The sequence below is a fragment of the Bos indicus genome, chromosome 11 (assembly GCF_029378745.1).
Source record: "Bos indicus isolate NIAB-ARS_2022 breed Sahiwal x Tharparkar chromosome 11, NIAB-ARS_B.indTharparkar_mat_pri_1.0, whole genome shotgun sequence".
NCBI lineage: Eukaryota > Metazoa > Chordata > Mammalia > Artiodactyla > Bovidae > Bos > Bos indicus.
This window is the reverse complement of record NC_091770.1, coordinates 45,622,199-45,640,205: the sequence shown is the minus strand read 5'-3', so window position 1 is coordinate 45,640,205 and position 18,007 is coordinate 45,622,199. Positions and strand designations below refer to the sequence as shown.

The following is an 18,007-nucleotide window of genomic DNA, read 5'->3' as shown; positions in this document are numbered from 1 at the left end:
ACCACAGCCACAGTTGTACAGCTCCTGCTGTGCGCTGGACACTGCACATGTCCTTTCCTCAGGCTTCGGACTCTCACAGTTGCCCCACCTACCCCTGCAGGGCCACTGACATCCTCGTGCTACAGATGCAGAAACCCAGTAGAGAGAGTGCAGAACCGCCAGGCCACAAGCCAGTGGGGCAGGAGCTGAGCTTGGAGCCTGGTCAGAGCTGGGGTTCAGTTGTCTGCCAGCCAGTCACCCCACAAATGTGTTGACCCTGTGTGCACTCTGTTCTTCGTTATTGTATTTCATTTTACCGAGCAGGTGTGGGCTCAAAAAGTTGCTCTTGTGAGCCTCTGCCAGTGACAGACGCTAAGTGATGCTTCAGAAGGTCATAGTGAATGCTTGCCACCTCCCAACCACCGCCCCACCCCCCCAGGCACATCACATTCAGAGATGCTTGTGCTGATGGATCGGGTATATGTGTTGAGAGGTACTAAATATGTATTTTTAATTACAATTTATAATGAAAACCTTTCAAAAATTCTTTACCCTGGCATCTGTGCTACCATTTGACTTTCACATTTGGTAGAAAATCCTATGCTTCTGAACCAGTTTTTTTTTTTTCCAGGCTTACACATTCAGTTATGTTATTTGACTGCCTGCTCATGGGGAAACGGGCTCTCTTAGGAGCAGGAATGGAAGTTCTGCTTCTGGACTCGTGGATCCATTGATGGTGTACTTTGCCCCAACACATCTCCCTCTGTGCCAGCTTCTGGCAAGTCTGCCCATGGGAAAGGGGACCATCTGGGCACATGGATGGTGACTTGCTCCTTTGTCCTGTCAGCTCGACCCAGGCCATGTGGGTTTGCCACAGGGATGGGAGGTCCCATCCATCCAACAGCCATCCATTTCTCCTTCCTCCCTCCGGTCCTAGACATCCCCTCCCTGAACTTGGGGCTCCGTATGGCATATAATAGCACATTTCATTGCAGGGTAAGGTGTAAGCCTAAGGTGCACATGCCTAGGAATAAAAAAAGTAAAATCTCCTGGGTTTGCTGCAACTTGGGAGAGTGGGGGCACAGAGGGTGGGTCAGGAAATGGTGCCCTCAGGTTCCGGGAACATAGCCTGGCTAGAGTAGGGCCTCCCGCCTTGGCCATGGAGTTGCTGGCTTACAGACATGTGGTGCCTGGACAGGGGAGGATCTCAAGGCATATGGAGGAGTCAGCAGTGTGTACTTAGGGGTGGGGGGCAGGGGTGGGTATCAGGCTGCTCCTAATTAACCTGAGCTCTCCTGGCAGCCCAGGTGTGTATCCCTGAAGAGATCAGTCTGCAAGGACTGATGAGGCAGACAAACTTGTGATGGTGAGATAGAAAATGGAGCTTGTTAAACTGGCAGACGTTAGTTGAATGCCCGCCCTGAACCAGGCCCCAGGCCCTGGGAAGATGAGTGCAGCAAAGGGAGAGGGCGCTGGGCAGGTGGGTGTGTGCTCCGCAGGCCTGGGGGCCCCAGTCGCCCATGAGGAGGACCTCACAGTGCTGCTCATGTTTTTGATGGGTCTGGTGCTGAGCACATCCAGGGATCAAGCCCCATTTTCCTCTGGGGGGAAGGCACCTAGCGAGTGAGTGACAGTGGTGCTGAGCTGAGTATGTGTCTGGGGCAGAGAATGCCAGCCTGGGTGGGTCCACTCTGGAAGCCAGTGCCCACCTCCCCATGGTCCAGGCCATCATGACAGCTCCTCTTATTCCTTTGATCTCCCCACCCAACAGGGGAGTAGGAACAAAGGGAATTCTCAGGACCAAGCTGTGTGCTGTTTGGTCCCTCAGTCATGCCTGACTCTGTGCGACTCCATGGACTGTAGCCTGCCAGGTTCCTCTGTCTGTGGAATTTCCCAGGGAAGAATACTGGGTGGATTGCCATTTCTTCTTCCAGAGGATCTTCCCGACCCAGGGATCTAAGTCTCCTGCATTGGGAGGTGGGTTCTTTACCACTGAGCCACCAGGGAAGCCCAAACTGTCTTTACTGCAGGGAATTAAGGGAGAAAGAAGTACAAGCTATCCATAGAAGTGCATTGTTGTCCTTCTGGGAAAAAAACAAAGATCTGCCAGTGGCCACAGTTTCCCTACTGTGGAAGCTCCCATGCTGGTGTAGCTCGGAGGCATGGTGGGCAAGTGGCCACCTCTCAGGAAAGCCCAAGAAGCACAGCCAACCCCGCAGTCCAGGGGCACGTCCCCAACTCAGGCATCGTGCCTTCCTTCCTAGGCTCGCTTCTACAAGGTTGCAGGATTCTGTGCATTTTAAGCAGGTTAAATCATTTTTACCCTAGGGCTTTTCAAGCTGTATTACACCTCATGCACAGGAAGTGATGTTTCAGGTGACAGCTTGGCCCTGACTCACACATGTAACCGAAGCAGCAGTTCTATGTTTGATGCACTCTGACATCTTCTGTTTTGTTTCCTTTTAAAAAGAAGACAGTGCATACACACAGGCTGCTCAGACCCCCTTAAACTGATTTTCTGATCCACTTGTGGGTTTGCCACCAGAATATGAAAAAGTCTGCCTTAAATTTACTGCATGCGCTGTTTTTTCTAAATCACTCATCACTGCTTGTGCGAAATCTGTGCAGTTTTGAAAGACGGGAAGGAAGGAGAAGGGTATGGGTTTCTCCCCAGGGTTGCCACCCTGGGAGGGTGCCGAGTATCCCCAGAGTGGAGGACAGGTGGTGGCCGGCAGAGCAGGACAGGCTTGAGGGGTCTGAGAGCCATGGAAGGTCTTCAAGGTCATTTGGTCCAATTTCCCACCCACAACACAGAAGATACCTCTGTCCTGATGCAGAAGATATTTGTGTACCGATGCCTTTTTGTTTTGTTTTCCTCCTAGTGGCATATGGCTGCTCTCATCATTTTCAGACTTTACACTGTTTTATCCTCATGGTTTGCTGGTGCTCTGGCTTTTTTCTTTTTTTTTTTTTTAAAGGAAAGCAGAGATGAGATATGGTAATTCCCAGCTTTCAGGCATTTGGCCACTGTTACTTCTGTTGGTGACTGGCTGGTCACCAGCCAGGGGGCCAAGTCCGTTCTGCATCAGTGTGCAGGCGCTGCCCCTCGGCTGGGGCCCTGCGTGGAGCCCTTGCGGGGTCCCACTCAGCTGAACCTGGTCCCTGCGCTGAGCTTTGCTGTTTCTCTACAGGCCTCGGAAGGACCCGCCGGAAGACGAGCGCACGCGATGCCTCCCCGACGCCCAGCACGGACGCGGAGTTCCCCGCCAATGGGGGCGGCGCCGACCGCATCTACGACCTCAGCATCCCCGCCGTGGTCAAGTTCGCGTATGCAGCAGAGCGCGAGGACGAGCTGTCGCTGGTGAAGGGCTCACGCGTCACCGTCATGGAGAAGTGCAGCGACGGCTGGTGGCGGGGCAGCTACAATGGCCAGGTGGGCTGGTTCCCGTCCAACTATGTGCTGGAGGAGCTGGACGAAGCAGCCGGCGACGCGCCCGGGGGCTCAAGCCTGCGGCCTGGTGCCACGCTCAGCAATGGGCAGGGCGCGCGGGCGCTGCAGGTGGTGCAGACGCTGTACCCTTTCAGCTCGGTCACCGAGGAGGAGCTCAACTTCGACAAGGGCGAGACCATGGAGGTGATCGAGAAGCCCGAGAACGACCCCGAGTGGTGGCGCTGCCGCAATGCGCGTGGCCAGGTCGGCCTGGTGCCCAAGAACTACGTGGTGGTGCTGAGCGAGGGCCCGGCCCCTCACGCTGGCTCCGGACCCGCGGGGCCTGCTCGTGCTGGCCGGTTCGCAGGCCGCGAGTGGTACTACGGGAACGTGACTCGCCACCAGGCCGAGTGCGCACTCAACGCGCGGGGAGTTCAGGGCGACTTCCTTGTGCGGGACAGCGAGTCCTCGGTGAGTGCAAGATGGGGTGGGTGGGCAGAGGGATGTGTATGTGTCTGGGTGTGCACATATGTGGGCATCTCTGTGTGTGCACCAGGCATATAGGGCAACTTCTTCCTGCTTAACAGCAAGTCCCCAGTGAGTATAGGGTTGGTGGGTGGAGGGGTGTGCATGTGTGTGTGCATCTCTGTACCTGTGTACCAGGTGTGCAGGGCGACTTTCTCATCAAGACAGAGTCATTAATGAGTGTGGGGCAGGGTGGGTGAAGGGGTGTGTACACGTGTCTGGGTGTAAACAGATGTGCATCTCAGAGTGTGTGCATGTGTGCAACTTTCTTGTCAGGACAGAGTGCTCAGTGAGTGTGGGGCGGGGTGGGTGGAGAGGTGTGCATGTGTGTGCATGTGCACATCTGGGTGTGCATGTATACACACATCTAGGCATGTACATATGTGTGGGTATGCACTGGCTGTGCAGGACGGCTTCCTCCTCAGAGCAGAGAACCCTCGGTGGGTGGGTGGCGCACAGGAAGGAAGCAGAGAGCATGAAAGTGTGTGGAGGTGTGTGAATGGCCTCAGACAGCAGGGTTATGTGGGGCTCATGTTAAGCAAGATGAACACAGATGCTCTATACAGCCTGTGTCCTGAGGCCCCAGCCCCACCTTATGCTGACATCCACTTGGACTGCCCAGCCTCGGCTGTATCTCTACTCCGCAAGGTGCGTTCTTGTAGGTGAGATGGCAAGTACAGAGTGTCTCAGCTTCTGGAGATTTTGCTGCCTCTTGAGTGGGATCACCCCTGTTCTGTCCTGCAGACCCAAACATCATTTTCTCCCATGGTTTCCCTGTTGATGACCCAACCTTGTTTCCTCTCTGGGTCTGAGATGCATCAGATATTCTCAGCAAGGCAGACACCCTGTTTCTGACACAATCTTTTGTTGGTTGGTATGTTTTTCTTTTTAAAATGTGTAATCCTCAGTAAGTCTCTGCCACAGGCACCACTGAGTTTATCTCTGAAAAGCTTTTGAAGCACTCAGGAACAGAACTAAAAAAGGAAAAGGACAATTGTTAAGAGAGGGGTTTGTGTGTACAAGTTGAGTCAGCGGTATGAGGTCTCTCGACTTGGAGCATACCTGTTTCCAGCACAGATTTGGGGTCTGTGTTTCAGGTGTGTGGCCAAGTCTGTCTGGGGGAACTGGGCTGTCATTCCAGGTACCTTTTTGTGTTTTCATTGTGGAGGTCCTAAGCTGGTTTTTCAGTCCTTTTAAATACACCTGCCATGTGTATTTAAGTGAAGCAAAAGTTTTGAGGATGGAGTCCAGTGTGAGTTTTGAGGATAGAGTCCAGTATGATCATTTTCTGTTGGTTCCTATAGACTTCAGTTTAATTGTATAAATGCAACCCGTAAGACTAGTCAGCCCATGCTATGTACTGTAATTGTCCCCTGCAAATGTTGATACTACGATTACTAAGTGCACAGTCAAGATTCCTATTGACTGATCTAGAGGGAGTTCAAGCCCACAGAAGTGGTTTCCCTTCAGACAGGGGGGCAGCTGTGATGGGATGGAAACCGGCCCCCCAGTGGTGGCAGCAGCTCGTGGTGGCAAGCACATGGGACTTAGACAGTAGCTGCATCTGAAATCCGGGCAATGAGCTTTTCTCATCCAGTCAATGGTTTCTGGCAGGACATCACATTAAGTTGTTCTCATATGAAGTCTGCTCCGTGCACAGATCAGGAGGCTCCAGAGAATCGGGTCCAGAGCACTTGCAACCCCCCTAAGCAGAAACTCAAAGAAAGCACCAGAAACCCGTCACAGTAGGAGGTGATCGAGGGACAAGGATGATTCAGAGTCAAGGAGTCTCGTCCTGATTTAGGAACGTTGGGTTTGAAGAGGCTTCTTAGAAAGAAGAGGGGTAAAAGCAGCCCCCGGAGTGGAGACAGTGCCCCCAGGTTCTTCTCTATGGGGCTGGGGAAGGGAAAAGTCTTTAGCAGGAGGCAGATAGTATCACTGGCTTAGAGAAAACCTGTGACTTGTCCATGAGACAAGCACATACAGGCCATGGTCACTGTCAGACCTTGGGACAAGGTCCTTTTAGAGGTAGAGGAAGGTAATTTTCTCATCTACACTCCACTCCCAGGAACTTGAAGAAGCAGCAGTGTTACATTTGTCTCGGGTTATGAGAGGAGAAAGCCTTTTCTAAATAACTAAAGTATTGCTTGTTTATTTTAACCATTGGGGGCGGGGGGAGCCTTTCCACATTTTGTTCCTTCTGTTTTAATTTAGAAAACTGCGCTACGACAGCTCATTGTGGGCTGGGCCACTGGCTCTCGGGGTGGGGGAGAGGCTCTCTCGGACTTGCTTAGCTCTGCCCCTGCCATGGCCCCGGCTCGGCCTGAAGGCTGCCATGTGGCCCAAGGGTGTGCTGGACTGCTTGTCTGGCTGGAACCCGCTGTTACACGTGGCGCTGTCTGCTGTGTGCACACCTGTCTTGTGCCAAAGAGACACTCAGGGACTCTCAGGCATGCTGCTGCTCTTCTCCTGATGGCAGGGCGAGCCGGCTGCGCTGTCTTCATGCTTGTAACTAGGTCTTTGCCCACCTGTCATCTGCAACCGTGAGGAGCCGTTCAGATGGACAAGTCCATCGCTTATCCATTTTCTGCCTCCACTGCCTCTGCTTCCTGCCAGCACCTTCCCGTCTTCTTTCTGCCTGTTGTCTTTTTCCCTGTTCACTCTGGCATCTCTAAGGTGAGAGCCTACCGTTCAAAGCTGTGTGAGCCCGGAGCTCCACAGCCTGACCCAGCTTCGGGGTCCCGTTTCTGCAGGACCCACAGGCATCCTCATTCAGTTTCCTTTTCCTTCCTCTAGGTCTCTGTACTCAGGGCTCACCTTTGGTCATTGCAGGACCTGTGATTCCTCAGTAAGCATAGCTGCTTTTTTAGAGTGCCTCTTCAAGATGCATTTCATTTTTTTAAATATCCTGAGCAATTTCAGTATAAATGAGCAAGATTCTTGCTTGATACTTTGCATTTAAAAATATTCCGTATTTTTCTGTATTGAAAAGTAAAAAGATCTGAGTTCTGGGAAATCTGTGCTTGGGCGGAGGGCAGGAGGGGTGGACATATATTTCAGAACAACAAGCAAAGCATTGGCATATCCTACGATATCCAGGGTCAGTGATGTGTGGGTATTTCAAAGGCGTGTGTTAGACATGGTTTATCAGCCAGTGAATGAACCAGATGACCCTGCTTTGGCCCTTTTCTATCTTTCATCTCAATATCGAGTTTTCTCTCTCCCCCTCTCTTGCTCTCATTCCTCGCCTCTAATTGTCATTTACCTTTAGCAGCTAAAGATGGAACAGTGTCAGTTTCTTTGTATTTAATCATTATATTCCATCCATATCTCATTAAATCTAGAAAATTCAAAATTCCTACCTGCCTTCTCATCTAATGCTCATCATAAATCCTTATGTATTTGTTCAGACTTATTCTGTGGATACAGCTAGAAAACTGTATTACAGTGAAGAATAACCAGTAACTAAATTTCTGTGTACTCTGTAAACTGTCAGTGTTTTATTTTTTCAGTTGCTGTAGAAAGTGGCAGCTTACAACTAGGTTGAGGTCTGCAAAGCATCAGCCTGTGGTGTAGGAAGCCGTTTTTCTCTGTAAGATGTTAAAGATCCCAAAGAGGTCATCTATTTCCCTGTATTTTGTGTCCCTATGTTTTTGTGTCATTTATTACGAAGGGCTTTGGATGGAGTTTTATCTCTGCTGTATTATGTGTAAAAGAAGGTGAAGAGTGCTGAATCCCCTTTTTTTGGAGGGAGATGCTGTAGAAAGTGGAACAGAGGGCTGCTTGTTACCTGAAACCTGATTTGTGGTGAGAGCAGAAGGAGGCGGTGCAGGCGGCTGGGCTGTGTAACTGAGTGCCCTGGGGGGATCCCAGTCACGTGGCCGAGGGCGGCTCAGTGGCTCCTCCTGGTCCACAATGGGAGGAGACCTCCCGCTGCTGTCTCCTGCATGCTGCTCAGACTCTGCTCTCTCCTCCTGTGGACCTTTGCATACATCTGGAAAATTGTAGAGTACAGCTGCCCCCATCCCCCCAGTACCCCCTCCCTGCCCAGTCTAGGCACACACACCGTTCACACCTCACTCCTCCTCCTTTCCATCTGGGAAGCCTCTATGAGCCGTGCTCCTGGGTCCCATGATGGGGCCTGTGCTCACAGGTGTAACCGCCTTCATTCGTGGCTGTGCTGCCCCCATGGCAGCCAGGTCAGCACTGGAGTGCATGGTATGTTATCCTGTCGGCTGTTGAATCCCAGCACTGCGTGAGACCGTAGAAAATATTCTCCACATTCACTGATGATGCAATTGTCCAGCATGTGTGTGTAGATTCAGAGTGACTGGGAGCCAGCAGCAGCCAGAGGAGGTGCCAGCATGCCCAGCCCTGTCTCTGTGCTCATTGACCCCTGGGCTTGTGAACTCAGGTCAGACTTGGTAGCCTCTGGCTCAGGATTGCTGCCACCAGGGGTCCAGACAACCTCTCTTCAGGCTGCAAGTGTAACATGAAGAGAGATGAGTGTCCAATAAATCAGTGAGAACTGAAAAACAGCTCTTTCAAACTAGAGTGCAAGTGTGAGTGTGTGCATGCTCAGTAGCTCAGTCCTGTTCAACCTCATGGACTGTAGCCCACCAGGCTTCTCTGGTGAAATTTCCCAGGCAAGAATGCTGGAGTGGGTTGCTATTTCCTACTCCAGGGGATCTTCCCGATCCAGGGATCGAACCTGCATCTCATCTCCTGCATTGGCAGGCTGATTCTTTACCACTGAGCCACCTGAAAACTCTGTCAAATACTTCATCTGTAACAGTATTCAGAAACATTTTCATAAAAAACCCCAGATCATTAGCTCCCTTGATGTAAGTGTTTATTGATATACTTGCTGTTGTTGTTTAGTCGCTCAGTTGTGCCTGATTCTTTGCGACCTCATGGACTGCAGCATGCCAGGCTTCCCTATCCTTCACCATCTCCTGGAGCATGCTCAAACTCATGTCTGTTGAGTTGATGATGCCATCCAACCATCTCATCCTCTGTCACCTTCTTCTTCTCCTGTTCTCAATCTTTCCCAGCATCAGGGTCTTTTCTAATGAGTCAGCTCTTCACTTCAGGGGCCCAAAGTATTGGAGCCTCAGCATCAGTCCTTCCAATGAATATTCTGGGATGGCTTCCTTTAGGATTCACTGATTTGTTCTCCTTGCAGTCCAAGGGACTCTCAAGAGTCCCTCCAGCACCACTGTTCGAAAGCATCAATTCTTTGATGCTCAGCCTTCTTTGTGGATATACTGCTTGCATGTAAATTCACAAGTACCTGTTAGAAATGATTCCCTCCAAGAATTAAAAGCTGTAGTGGAAATTAAAAAAAAAAAAAAAAACTGTATCTTGGGACTTCCCTAGTGGTCTAGTGGCTAAGACTCCGAGCTCACAATGTGGGGGACCCAGGTCCAATCGCTGGTCAGGGAACTAGATCCTGCATGCTGCAACTAAGACCCAGAGCAGCCAAATAATATTAAAAAAAAAAAAAGAAATGGGTCTAATAAATTTTAATATATGAGAAAGGTGTGTACAGCTGGCACATGTATTAATAGCACCAGTGTAAACCTTTCTATCTTCCTACTCCATTTCTTGTTAGCCATAACTGCAGAAGGACTGTGAACAGGCTAGTGTCCTAGGCTGGAGGGCTCCATTTTCATTTACAGAAGAGAGGTAATTCAGGCTTTGCTCCCAGTAATCTGCTGATCACTGCAGTCACTTAGCGAGGAGAAAAGAACATAAAAATTGCTAGGGTTTCTTTGAACTGTATCCCTTGTTTTTAAGAGCACTCAGGCACAGGCAGACCCAGAGCGAGGGGTGGGGGGCCCGCAGCCCCAGTAGGCACACTCCGGCCCTCCCAGCGAATGTTTTCTGCCCTGATTGTGGTTTCTCGGGGGCTTCCCTGGTGGCTCAGATGGTAAAGAGTCTGCCTGCAGTGTGAGAGACCCAGGTTCAATCCCTGAGTTGGGAAGATCCCCTGGAGAAGGAAATGGCAACCTACTCCAGTATTCTTGCCTGGAAAATCCCATGGACGGAGAAACCTGGCAGGTTACAGTCCATGAGGTCACAAAGAATCGGACATGACTTCAGTTTTCTGTGGTTTCTCAGCCAGTGAAGGGGAAACACCTTGTCCGATGAGATGAGCTGAGGAGCCCAGATGGAGGGAGGAGGGTTTGCATTCTGCTCTGCTCGGCTCTCCATAAATATTTCTTTCCTGGAGGCTGGCAAGCCCACCTCTTCTCTCAACTGCCAGGAGTCTTTACTGCCTGTCCTTTGAAAACAGTTCCTTCTCGACTTGCGGAGAAATTCTGCAAGAAGTGTTTACATTTTGGTCTCAAGATGCAAGCGAGGAAAGTACTTGCCCACCGGAGATGGTGTCTGAGGCATCTCACCGACCTCTAGGGGCCAGTGACTGCAAGTCAGTCCCACCCCAGATGCTGGGCTCGTGGGCTTCAGTCCTCTTCTCAGTGTGGTTGAGCCAGCAGTCAAGTTTCTGTGACATGCTTAGCTTCAGAGTGTTGCTGAGTCTTCCTGCCCAGTGCCCATGGCCAGTGCAGACCAGTGTGGCTAAATTAATTTAGCCTGTAAGGACCAAGACTGATGGCCCCAACTTCTCAGGGATCCGCTCCCCGCCCCCTACCCCCACCTCTGGAGCAGCCCCTTTTCTAGTCAGATCCAGGGGGCTGGCTTCTTGAGAAGGGAAGAGAATGCTGGCTGTGCCACCCAGGGGGGCCCCTGCAGGGAGTATCTAGAGCAAGGTCAAACCCCTCAGGACAGAGTCAGACAGGCTTCCCCAGCCTGGGGGTGGGCTTTGTCATGGACCTCCTCCAAGGTGCGTCTTAGCACATGAATCACATTCCTGTCTTGTTCTCACGGCCCTGACTGCTTGAAAGCACTGTGTGTGGTTCACTCAGACCTCATCTCAAACTGCATCTGAAGCCCCTGGACAGCCCTGCCCCTGAGCTGCTCATTCAGGGGGTCTGCGGTGGGGCCTGAGAATTCGCTTTTTCTGACAAGCACCCAGGTGATGCTACTGGACTTGGGAGCACAAATTGAGATGCCCTGGCCCAGTTCATCCTCAGGCTTCCTTTAGAACTTGGTGACGTGTAACAGTGCACTTTAGTACATAGATCAGAAGCACAGAGAGTTCTCCGAAGGTTCGGCACCCCCTGCTTGGTATAAACTCAATTCCTCCCATGTCCTTAAGTTCAAGCTCCTGCTCAGGAGCCCACAAAATTAAAATTACTGTCTCTGCTACAGCAACCAGTTTTACTGCCGTAATACATATGTACAGGAGACATATCAGGAGGCTAAATTAAGGTGCTTAAATGAAAAGCAAATTCAGAAAGTCATCTGCTGATTGTGGGGCATAAGTAAAATTGAGTCTATCACACAGTGACCCCATCTCACGCACGCCGTCTCACGCATGCCGTCTCACGCACTCCCTCCGTACGATGCTGCTTTGTCTATGAACTGATTAAAGAGTCTCTAAAACTAGCTCAGTGCCCGGCTGGTCCTAAACGTAAAACTGAAGTCGCCTTCTATCTTTATCAGAAGGCACAGGCTTTTGGCACAGAACATATATGCTTCTAAAAATGAACAGATCTTGAAAGTACACATTGCTTCTTGAAAACCGGAAACCCCAAGAGAGAGCTGAGCATGTATATACTGCTAACGTGTATATACTGCTAACGTGTATATACTGCTGGACACAGGGCATGGTGACTGCTCAAGTCTTCACCCACCAGAACTGACTGCAACGTGACAGGGGCCAAGGGGCTAATGCTCAGGCCGTCCTGTGCAGAGCACGTGTCGGGCGGTACCTGTTTACTTTGTTCTGTTTTCAGAACCATATACAGCATCCAGCTTGGGTGGGAATACTCATAACACTGAGGCCAGCTCACATTCATCTTGATCAGTCTTGTGTAAATGTGAAAATAGCAGTGAGAATAGTGCAGTTGATTACTTAAAATGTCCTTCTGTGCCGTTTGAGTTCAGTTCAGTTCAGTCGTTCAGTCATGTCCGACTCTTTGCGACCCCATGAACTGCAGCACGCCAGGCCTCCCTGTCCATCATCAACTCCCGGAGTTCACCCAGACTCACGTCCATCGAGTCAGTGATGCCATCCAGCCATCTCATCCTCTGTCGTCCCCTTCTCCTCCTGCCCCCAATCCCTCCCAGCATCAGAGTCTTTTCCAATGAGTCAACTCTTCGCATGAGGTGGCCAAAGTACTGGAGTTTCAGCTTTAGCGTCATTCCTTCCAAAGAAATCCCAGGGCTGATCTCCTACAGAATGGACTGGTTGGATCTCCTTGCAGTCCAAGGGACTCTCAAGAGTCTTCTCCAACACCACACTTCAAAAGCATCAATTCTTTGGCGCTCAGCCTTCTTCACAGTCCAGCTCTCACATCCATACATGACCACAGGAAAAACCATAGCCTTGACTAGACGGACTTTTGTTGGCAAAGTAATGTCTCTGCTTTTGAATATGCTATCTAGGTTGGTCATAACTTTCCTTCCAAGGAGTAAGCATCTTTTAATTTCATGGCTGCAGTCACCATCTGCAGTGATTTTGGAGCCCAAAAAATAAAGTCTGACACTGTTTCCACTGTATCTCCATCTATTTCCCATGAAGTGATGGGACCAGATGCCATGATCTTCGTTTTCTGAATGTTGAGCTTTAAGCCAACTTTTTCACTCTCTACTTTCACTTTCATCAGGAGGCTTTTTAGTTCCTCTTCACTTTCTGCCATAAGGGTGGTGTCATCTGCATGTCTGAGGTTATTGATATTTCTCCCGGCAATCTTGATTCCAGCTTGTGCTTCTTCCAGCCCAGTCTTTCTCATGATGTACTCTGCATAGAAGTTAAATAAGCAGGGTGACAATATACAGCCTTGACATACTCCTTTTCCTATTTGGAACCAGTCTGTTGTTCCATGTCCAGTTCTAACTGTTGGTTCCTGACCTGCATACAGGTTTCTCAAGAGGCAGGTCAGGTGGTCTGGTATTCCTATATCTTGAAGAATTTTCCACAGTTTATTGTGATCCACACAGTCAAAGGCTTTGGCATAGTCAATAAAGCAGAAATAGATGTTTTTCTGGAACTCTCTTGCTTTTATACTATTTTAAATTTTTTGTATTAAAGTATGGCCAATTAATGAGGCTTTCCTGGTGGCTCAGTGGTAAAGAATCCACCTGCCAATTCAGGAGATGCAGGAGACTCAGGTTCGATCCCTGGGTCAAGAAAATCCCCTGGAGGAGGATATGGCAACCTATTTCAGTATTCTTGACTGAGAATCCCATGGACAGAGGAGCCTGGTAGGCTACAGTCCCTGGGATCACGAAGAGTCGGACATGAGTTAGCAACTAAACAACAGTGGCCAATTAACAATGTTGTGATAGTTTCGGGTGCATGGCAGGGGAACTCAGCCATACATATACATGTATCCGTTTTCCTCCAAACTCCCCTCCCATCCAGGCTGCCACATAACACACTGAGCAGAGTTTCTTGTTTTATACAGTATGTCCTTGTTGGTTATCTGTTTTAAATATAGCAGTGTGCTGGTTGATCTGATGAATCATTCATGAGGACTCATTTCTTTTTTGGGGAAGGGGCATAAGAGATCAAGTTGGGGAAATAATTTTCAAGTTCTATGTCCCCCTGCTCCTGCTGCTAAGTCACTTCAGTCATGTCCGACTCTGTGCGACCCCATAGACGGCAGCCCACCAGGCTCCCCCATCCCTGGGATTCTCCAGGCAAGAACACTGGAGTGGGTTGCCATTTCCTTCTCCAATGCATGAAAGTGAAAAGTGAAAGTGAAGTCACTCAGTCGTGTCCGACACTCAGCGACCCCATGGACTGCAGCCTACCAGGCTCCTCTGTCCATGGGATTTTCCAGGCAAGAGCATGGGAGTGGGGTGCCGTTGCCTTCTCCCTGTATCCCACATCTACCCCTAATCCTCTAATGGGTGTGATTCTGGAAATAACATACAACCCAAAGCCTAATTGGATCTAAAGCTTCCTATCTCTTCCTGAAATTTTATCCCCCCAGTGTTTTCTGGGTTTCCCCCAAGGCATTGGGCCCTGAGTTTAGTATAGAGATAAGATGAGGTTTTCCCCTCAAAGATTTATTTGGTCTATTTTGGGCAAAGGGACACACAGTTACTAACTAATTGAATATGTCTATCTCTGTGATACTGTTTTTAAATTTATTTATTTTAATTGGAGGATAATTACAATATTGTGATGCTGACAGTTGTGACTGTTGGGGACCAGTGGCCCACCCCAGATCTGGGTTCTCCTAGACACCCCTTTCCCTGAGTTGTCATTAGTTTATATAGAGTTGTCTCTCATTTTGCAAGATCTGTTCACTTTTGATCAGACATTTGCAGAGTCAGTGTAAAAACCAGTGAAGGGATGCTTGTTGGTTTTGTCCTGGTGGGAGACATGTGAGCAGGGGCTGGGTTGATAGGTCATCAACAGCAGTGAGTTCCTGGTTTGGGGAAGGGTGAAAGTCTGGGCTCAGAATTCACTTTAGACCTGGATCATACAGCTCCCACTATCTGTTGGGCTCTCTGTGGACACAGCTGTGGATTAGACGCAGCCCTGACCCACAGATGTGTCAGAATGTCTTCTGCTGGACAGTAGCCAAGGAGGTGTTTTCAGTGAAAACAAATCCATGTAGCAATGCAGGAGATGTGGATTTGATCCCTGGGTTGGGACAATTCCCTGGAGAAGGAAATGACAGCCCACTCCAGTGTTCTTGCCTGGAGAATCCCATGGATAGAGGAGCCTGGTGGGCTGTAGTCCATGGGGTCTCGAAGAGTCAGACACAACTGAGCGACAATAACAACAAAGCCAAGGAGAGCGGAGCTTATCCAGTCTGGGGATGCAGAGGCATCTCCACGTGGCCATTCTGTGCTCTGAGACCCTCAGGAATGGTTGAGCAGGGAGAGGGACAAGGGGTGGCTCAGAAACGGCAAGAACAGGAGTGACAGTGAGACGGGGGCAGGGGCGACATTCCTTCCATCTCACTGGTCGGGTCTGTGTCACCCATCATGTTCCAGTCTCATTCCTTGAAGTTATCCACCTTTCCTAGCACTGCTTATTGAAGGGACCATCTTTTTTCTGGTGTATATTCTTGCCTCCTTTGTCACAGAGTAATTGACCCCGAAAGTGTGGATTTATTTCTGGGCTCTCTATTCTGTTCCATTGACTTTTTTGTAAATCAAAGATTATAATTGTACAATATAGAGAAGTATAGAACAAAAGACAATTATTGGAGGATAACTACCCTACAGTATTGTGTTGGTCTCTGCTGCACATCAACATGAATCACCCACAGGTATACATATGTCCCTTCCCTTGTGAAGCCCCGTCCTGTTTCTCTCTGCATCCCACCCCTCTAGGTTGTCACAGAGCACTGGGTTGAGCTCCCACTGGCTCCCGTACACATATGGTAATATATATGTTCCATGCTATTCTCTCAGTTCGTCCCACTCTCTCCTTCCCCCAGTGTGCCCAAAGGTCTGTTCTCTCTCTGTGTCTCTACTGCTGCCCTGCAGATAGGTTCATGAGTACCATCTTCCTAGATTCCATACACATGTGTTAATACACAATATTTGTCTTTCTTTTTCTGACTTCACTTTGTATAATAGGCTCTAGGTTCACCCACCTCATTAGGACTCATTCACATGCATTCTTTTTCTTTTATAGCTGAGTAACATTTCCAATTGCATATATATATACCACAGTTTCTGTATTCATTCATCTGTCTGTTCCATTGACCTTGGTGCCTATACTCGGGCCAGCACCATGCTGTTGGCTGAGCTCCTAATAGTGGTAGAAGCCAGAGGAAGTGTATTTCTAGCCACTGCCTATGTACAGACCAGTTTCTACAAATCCAAGAACTAGCTAGGGAAATGAAAAACGTGCATTGGTTAGCATCGGTACTGTACGTTTCAGAACAAGTCTCCGTTTTCAAATAGCGAAAGTACATTTTGCACCGAAAGTACTGAGTTCAGTGTCACTTTTCTTCGATCCAGAGCACGAGCATCTCACCAGCCTCCGGGTGGTTCTAAAGATCAGGAGGTGGCTGCCCTGGGTGTGGACCGGAGCCCAGGCTCCCCAGCCGGTGCACGGAGCCCAGTGGTAACCTGTGTGTGTTCTCTTTCCCCCACAGCCCAGTGACTTCTCCGTGTCTCTCAAAGCATCAGGGAAGAACAAGCATTTCAAGGTTCAGCTGGTGGACAATGTCTACTGCATTGGGCAGCGGCGCTTCCACACCATGGACGAGCTGGTGGAGCACTATAAGAAGGCCCCCATCTTCACCAGCGAGCACGGGGAGAAGCTCTACCTCGTCCGGGCGCTGCAGTGATGCCCCGGGAAGGCGCCCTGGCTGGGCTCTCCTGCAGGCCCCGTTCTCTCCGCCTGGTCCCCTCTTTGTCCAGGTCGGTTATTTGCCACCGCCCCACTCTTTGCCATCCCGGGCCCTCCCGGCTGGTTTTCGTGATGAGAGGTGGACAGAGCGAGTCGGTTCACTTTATTCCTCCTCCGTGGGAGACAGCCTTAGTCCATTCACACCGCTCGAGCCAGCAGATCCCCTTACAGACCTCGGGCGCCATGTGGATGCACCAGAGCTGCCCTTATGTCCATGAGCCACAGAGCAGGCGGCACCTGCCTGGGGACCCCCAGTCCTGACCCCAGCAGCCCTCCATCCGTGTTGTTTGCGCTCCCACGGCTCCCAGGCTCTCCGGGGACAACCCTGGGCGCTGTTAGCAATACTGGAACCACCGGGCAAGACGGGAGGGAAGATGCTGTCCAGTGCCTTTGGGGCTGCGCTTGCAATAAAGAAAAGAGGTCCTGGAATGCCGGTTTGCAGAAGAGGGGCCAGAGACTGGGGGAGACGGTGGTTTCGGAAATTCCCCCCCAACGTGCCATCAGCAGAGTGCTCTTTCCTCTTGCCCTTCGGCTCGTTTCAAGCTCACAGTGATGTATTTAATTCTCAAAGTCATAAGTACCTGTAGCCATTTGTTGACACTAATGCAGATGATTAAGGAAAACAGGTGATCTTTGGGGAGGGGAGCAACCCACACTTCACACACACACACACACACACATACACACACACACACCCACACACCCACACACAAAATATATATATATATATAGTATTTGCTTTACAGGGAAATTTTTCAGGGTTTACAAAAGGATATGTGATTGGTAGTAAGAGACACAGAATGTTTATGAAGAAATTGCATTTTCTTTTCTCTTTACATCTGAACTCCTTTATAGTTCCAATATACAGTCTTGAGATGGCACATTCCTACAGTTGAGGAAGGGGTCTTGAGACCTCCTAAACTGCATACTCAGTTTTTTGGATATTGTAATAAAAAAGTATTATGACGAGACCCTGTGTGTGTTCATCTTTTGCCAAGCCTGGACTGAGCAGTGGGTAAGGGGTTCCTATAAGCTTGAGCATTCAGTGCCCCCAGGGGAGCGCTTTGAGGAGGACTTCTAATAAACTTATTACTTGTGTGTTTTCTTTTTCTTCGACCACATTTTTGTATCTTGAAATAATCAATTTTAATTAGCATGACTCCAAGAGAAACCAGAATCTCAAGTTTGGTCTTAAAATTACTCTTTGGAAATTATATACGTCACCAACCTGTTATCAGCTAGCCTTCTCTCCTCTAGCTTTCCTTTCCCATCTCCTGCCTGCCTTTCATGCACTGGGGAAGCCATTATCCAGCCCCTCTGAGTGCTGGGCACTGGGAATACAGAGCCAGAGAGCACTGGCTTGCAGCAGACATGTGCTCATCTCCCCCTCTTTGCTGGACTCAGCATCCTTGTCCCAGCTCCTTGAGGTGGTTCTGTGATCATACCCATCACACAGATGGAGAAGGTGAGTCACCAGATGATTGCATAAGGGTGTGGCTGCTGCCTCCTGGAGCAGGTGGCAAGCCCAGGGTCTGGCTTCAGGACCACACCTCCCCCCAACAATGCCGGCCTTGGGAGGCTCCTCTCTGCGAGTTTATTGTATCTTTAGTTGCCTTTGT

General features: G+C 49.8%; 1 protein-coding gene across 4 annotated transcripts in view; it reads left to right on the top strand.

The window, feature by feature from the left end:
• NCK2 (NCK adaptor protein 2) overlaps window positions 1-17,359 on the top strand; it is a 115,160-nt gene extending 97,801 nt beyond the window's left edge. For all 4 annotated transcript variants that reach the window (XM_070798768.1, XM_070798769.1, XM_070798766.1 and 1 more), the window contains 2 exons: window positions 3,171-3,880; window positions 16,132-17,359. In XM_070798768.1, the coding sequence (XP_070654869.1) occupies window positions 3,171-3,880; window positions 16,132-16,139 (718 nt within the window). In that variant the 3' untranslated portion in view covers window positions 16,140-17,359. The remainder of the gene's footprint in view (window positions 1-3,170; window positions 3,881-16,131) is intronic.
• Window positions 17,360-18,007: the final 648 nt, after the last annotated feature.